General features: G+C 34.4%; 1 protein-coding gene across 1 annotated transcript; it reads left to right on the top strand.

The window, feature by feature from the left end:
• Positions 1-1,791: 1,791 nt before the first annotated feature.
• Positions 1,792-5,316, top strand: LOC306984047 (uncharacterized protein). The gene is made up of 2 exons (XM_079585023.1): positions 1,792-1,861; positions 3,678-5,316. Exon 2 carries the CDS (start codon positions 3,680-3,682, stop codon positions 4,289-4,291), a length of 612 nt encoding a protein of 203 aa, XP_079441149.1. The 5' UTR covers positions 1,792-1,861; positions 3,678-3,679; the 3' UTR covers positions 4,292-5,316.
• The last annotated feature ends 909 nt before the right edge of the window (positions 5,317-6,225 follow it).

Here is a 6,225-nt window from a genome sequence, read left to right as displayed (position 1 = left end):
TTAGAAATAAAAGTGAACTAGCTTAGCAGTTCAAACAGTGATTTCTCATGTAAACTAGGAAGTAGTTAAGGTTAATCAAGGTGAATTTCAAAACCGAAATAGCATGTGCAGTGAAAACTGATTTGAGGAATATTTGGCCAGCTCTGCACTCTAAAAAATGCTGGGTTGTTTCAACCCAATTTTGGGTCAAATATGAACAAACCCAAACGTTGGGTTAAAAATGGGTTTGTCCATATTTGACCCAAAATTGGGTTGAAACAACCCAGCATTTTTTAGAGTGTGGCTAAGAAACATGATTTCTTGTGTATTTGAACCAGATTTTGCCTGCATCTTGATCGCAGCCCTTCTCAACTAAGAACTGAGGTGTTTTTTTGTTTGTTTTCAATGCATCTTTTTTGTGTTGTTTGCAGAGCCGGACAGTAACGGAGTACATTTACTTGAGTACAGTACTTAAGTACAATTTTGAGGGATCTGTACTTTACTCGAGTATCATTTTTGAGGAGTAGCCTACTCATGACTTAAGTACATTTGAGAGGCAAATATTGTACTCTTTACTCCACTACATTTCTATCCATAACCGTGAGTACTGAGTACCCGTTACTTCTTCTAAAAAAAATCTCAGAAACCCTCAATTTGTTGTTTCCCTCTCAAACGTGACTGGATTGTGCAGGCGTCACTGATTGGGACAGCCAATCAGCAATCACCTTTCAGAGGTGTGGTTCAGAGGTGTGTCAGAACATTGCTATATTGCCTTCTTTGCTGGTTTAGATTTGATTGATGAAAAAACAGAGAAACTCACATGTACACACAATTGTTAGTTCAAATGTGGGTGCAAAAAATCCATTAAAACTCTAGCAGAGGTTTGTCAGAGCGTTGCCATTGTGCTATTGCCTTGTGGGCAAGTGCGAAATGTTAAATAAAGCAACGTGGTAAAAAGATGAAAATTACTTGATTTTACTTTCAATTCCTTTTACATTATCCAAGGTATTAACATTTTTCATAACTCCATGTAGGACGTTTCTGTACATAAATGTAAGCATTGTGGCAGTAGTAATGCAATATTTAGAAAATGTACTCTTGTACTCTTGATACTTAAGTACTTTTAAAAACAAGTACTTTTACTTGAGTAGACATCTCTGACTGTAGTACTTTTACTTGTACTTGAGTAAAATTTAGCAAGGGGTATCTGTACTTTTACTCAAGTAATGAAGCTGTGAACTCTGTCCGCCTCTGGTTGTTTGTAACGACCACACTCAGCACCGAGCCTTTTGCTGCATTCTCTGCACTGCACGTGCTTCCATGGTTCATAGCATCTTTAAGCTCGAGCTTTTACAGCAGGATGTGGTCTGAGAGAGAGACTCTAGAAGCTAAAGGAAACTGAGCTCTTCCTGTGTGGACTCCTTAAGTTATTTTTGCACATGCTTTCATGCGAACATTTTATTTTCACTATAAAATGTTCATATTTTTTATAAATAAATGATGTATCGTGATGTTAAGCAAGAAAACAAGCCAAATGCATTATTTTTGAATTCTTCTCCATATTTCTTTATTACTTTTACCTCAAAGCTGCCCACTACAAATTGCTTTAAATTTGTACATCCCATAAATAAATACATTTTATATAGGCTATTTTTTTTAAATAAAATATTTAGATATTTTGCAAAACAAGATTATTGTCATGACCTTATTGCATAAAAATCTGATACTTTTTAATCGCGCCTCTCTCTCTCTCTCTCTCTCTCTCTCTCTCTCTCTCTCTCTCTCTCTCCGCCCCTCTTTTCCTGCCTATATGGCCAAGACAAATTTGAATTGTCTATTTTATTCTCGAATGGGTTATGGGTTTAAGGACAGTTGAGTAAAGGTGAGTTATTTCAATTTACCTTTTGTGTTGTGTGGCTTGATTTGACAATTTTTATGAACAGCACTTACTGTATATTCAAAAATGTATTTTGTTTACATATTTTAACACTATTCTTATGCGCTCTGTATTGTAAATAAGAAGTGTGAGTTTTAGGAAACATGTAATGAAGGTTGCTTCAAAACCAACAATTAATTAGTTAATTTCCCCTTCTTCGAGCATTTTCCAGTCGATGTAATTTGGCACCTGAATTTGGCATGCCGTGCAAGAAAATTGCTGTCATCCACCGGGTCCGTATAAGAGAGCATACACAGCTCTATTAGCACAACTTGTGAATTGCTGAAAAGTGCTATTAAGGGGTTTGAAACTAATTTATTTAGACATGTGAATTAATAACCGGTGTGTAAGTGTGTCAAAGAGGAGTACATAAAAATCCTTTAGCACAGAAATGACGAAAAGCCGAAGCGATTTCCTGCCAACTTTTCACAAATAATGCAAGCATGCTTACTTCCGTGCAACTGCACTTCAGCCCAGAGCATGGCGGGAGGATGGTGTTTGTGTGGGCAAAAAAGCCGCAGTTTATCACAGTCTCTATAGGAAACATATTGCAAGTTGCTGAATATCCAGCGAAAGCGTATGAAGACACTGTGGAGACTGTGTGATTGCTATATATTTTTGTGCTGATTCCAGAAATTTTGTTTTTACTATTTAAGTTTTTATTTAATATATATTTATATATATATATATTAGGGCTGTCAAATGATTAATCGTGATTAATCACATCCAAAATAAAAGTTGTGTTTCCACAATATGTGTGTGTACTGTGTATAATTATTTATATATATAAAAACACACACAATCATGTGAAAATTGGTTATATTTATATATAAAATATTTATATATAGCCTAGTATAAATTATATAAATGTATATACAGTATATAAATGCAATTATTCCTTAAATATATACATGAACGTGTGTGTATTTATACATAATAATTCTACACAGTATACACACATAGGCTATATTATGTAGACACAAACTTTTATTTTGGATGTGATCTTTTGACAGCCCTATATATATATATATATATATATATATATATATATATATATATTTAGGCTATTTGAATAAATATATTATTTGGAACTTTATAAATGTATTGTTTACACTACCGGTCACAAGATTGAAATAATTAAGATTTTTTTTCAAATGTTTTTGAAAGAAGTCTCTTATGCTCACCAAGACTGCATTTATTTGATGTAAGATACAGTAAATCTTTAATACTGTAAAATATTATTACAATTTAAAATAACTGTTCTATTTTAATATATTTTAAAATGTCTTCAGTGTCACATGATCCTCAATTAATTTTTATAATAGGCTAATTTGGTGCTTAACTATTATCAGTTATTAATGGTGCTTTAAAAAATGCGTTTGTAACATTATAAATGTCTTTACAATCACTTTTGACCAGTTTAATGGTGAAAAAAACCTATTAATAGGCTATATACTGTATATATATATATTTTAAATCGTACTTAACAAACTTGAGGACTGGAGAGATGGCAGCTTTTCCATCACAGGAATAAATTGTATTTTCAAATATTTTCAAATAGAAAACAGATCTTTTAAATTGTAATAATATTTCACAATACTACTGTTAATAATCCAATAAATGCAGCCTTGGTGAGTATTGTACCATTGAAAACATTAAAAACTCTTTACTATTCCTAACTTTTGACCTGCAGTGTAAATAATTTATACATTTGATTCATTTATTACATTAATTCTCCCTGTTCTCTTTGCACTCTTTTTAGTCATGGCATCCAACGGACCGAGTTCTGACAGCACTGCAACTGTCCTTATCCTCCTCTTCTTATTAATCATACTTGCTCTGGCACTGGTGTATTTTTACAAAAGACTTAATGTGGACACAGATGGACAGTACACCGTCCAGAACATCGTCTTCGCCCCTGGCGGCCTACGGGATCGATTGAGACAAGGAGTTGGGGTTGTGGAAAACCGATTTGGTGTCCACATTTGGCCTCAACCCCGTGATGACGAGGAGAACATGAGAGATGATGACGACGAAGAGGAGGTCGGAGGTCATGACAAACAAAACGACAGTTACACAGAGGAAGGCCAGCAGGAAAATGATGACGGCGGGGGCGATTCTTCGAGTGACTATTCCAGCGTTGACCTGAGGGAGAGGGCTAAGACGCAGGGGGAGGAAACGAAAAGTGAGAAGGAAGAAGCTGAGGAAGAGAAGAAGAAGCAGAAGGAAGAGGAGGAGGCGGCGGCAGCGGGAGATGAGGATGAAAGTGGAGAAGAGAAGAACGAAGAAAAAGTGGGATTGTTCGTAGATCTAACGCCACTTTTGTCTGAGGAGGACAAAGATGGAAATGAGGGAAATGACTTGACTGCGTTGTGAAAAGCACAGAAACATGGCTTGCAAATTTAATAGGTGGGGAAAGGGGACTGGCCCAGGGGGCGGCACAAAAAAAGTCATACAAATTTCAAAAGTCAGTTGAACACTGCAAAGCCTGACATAAAAATCCCATGGAACAGTTTATTGAACCTTAAGACAATGTTTAAAAACAAAGAGCAAAATGTGCATTTTTTTTTTTTTTTTGCTGAGCATCATATTTGATACTCATGTTTTAACAGGATTTTTCTAAAACAATTATGTTTGGATAATCAAGTAAACCTAAATTTCTTCGGTCCAGTGTTCATCTTGAAATATTACTAAACATAAAGGTTTTTGTTACGTTTACTTTATAAAAATTATATGGTTTTAGAATTATTCTAAAAGGCTTTTATACTTGTTAAAAAAAAGGTATAACGCATTGATTAGCTGAAAGAAGACAATGTTGAATGTGTACTACAGGTTTTGCAGGAAAGTTTTGATCATGTAGATAAGTTAGAAGAAGTTTCCGTATCAAATGTACAGTAGGTTTGAACTTTAAAAGTCAGTAAAGCGGTTCCACACCCAAGTTGTTTGTTCTATTCACTTCCTGCTGTTTTTCTACCAATGCTGACTGTGTGTGAAAATAGATTGTGAAACTTGTTAACATTTTTATGAGATGTATATATTTTTGCATTACAGAATATTTTTCATGTCAATAAAGTGATTGTCAGAATTGTTGAGTATTTTAATATACTGTAGCCACTAGTGTAAATCTCACAAAACCTGTCAAGAACATGTTTAGAATATACTTAACCCCCAAATAATAAGAAATAATATTTTTTAAAAGAAAATTAAAGTCGACATGAAAAAGAAGTTGCAATAGTCTTTTCTTCCCTATAGTGATGTACTGTATATGAAGTAGACGGGACACACAAAAAACGTAGGACGGGACATGATTTAGTCCAAGGGGAATTGATTGGGTGGTTGTGGTTTGCTATTGGTCGATCTCATGTGAGTGACAGGTTTGTCCCGCCCTCGTGCCAGTAAACACATCATCAGAGAAGAGAAGAGGTGTCGCTACAAGAGGGAGGGGAAGTTATTTTAATTAAAGATTACAAAGGCACATGAATTAAAAAAATATATACACATGGATAAATCATTTATATTACAGTAAACACTGCAATATTCCATGAAAATAAGATTTGTCCATTCTGATTTCATGGTGACTTTAAAATGTAAATTGTGACATTACATTTCCCATGATGTACCATTAGGGCACAAAACCATCAATCATTTTGAGGTTATAACCGTTAAACCACCTCTCTTATCATGGTTGGACATTTTGTGCAAGGGTTCATGGCTTGGGTCAAGATGACGATGATAAGGAATTTAAGCTAATAATAGTGTAAACTAGATTTTAAAAAAGTTTGACATGACAAAGCCTGAACTTTTTTGAAGTAGTTTTAACAGCTTCAAGTTTTAAGGTTTTCAGTTTGTAATATTTTTTAAGTTTTAGTTGAAAAGCTCAATAAAGACAGACAAACCGATGGATGGATGGATGGATGGATGGATGGCTGGATGGATGGATGGATGGATGGATGGATGGATGGATGGATGGATGGATAGATAGATAGATAGATAGATAGATAGATAGATAGATAGATAGATAGATAGATAGATAGATAGATAGATAGACAAACAAACATATCAATAGATAGATAGATAGATAGATAGATAGATAGATAGATAGATAGATAGATAGATAGATAGATAGATAAGAAATGTTAGATAGAATGGAGTTTTGATGGCTTAGAAATAGTAAATTACATAGAATGGCAGCTTAATCTAATATGAACCTCTCCAACTATCAAAATTTGAACTCCTGCAAAGTTTAGTTTTAGGTATATTTAGACATGTCTGAACCAGCTTGTCAACATTTTTCGGCTTAACTCGCTGGA

The sequence above is a fragment of the Phoxinus phoxinus genome, assembly GCF_949152265.1.
Source record: "Phoxinus phoxinus genome assembly, chromosome: 2".
Taxonomy (NCBI): Eukaryota; Metazoa; Chordata; class Actinopteri; order Cypriniformes; family Leuciscidae; genus Phoxinus; species Phoxinus phoxinus.
The sequence above is the reverse complement of the archived record's forward strand: the minus strand, read 5'-3'. Positions and strand labels throughout refer to the sequence as shown.

Bases quoted from the DNA above. Each gene is read 5' to 3' on its own strand.
- LOC306984047 (XM_079585023.1), top strand. From the start codon at position 3,680: ATGGCATCCAACGGACCGAGTTCTGACAGCACTGCAACTGTCCTTATC.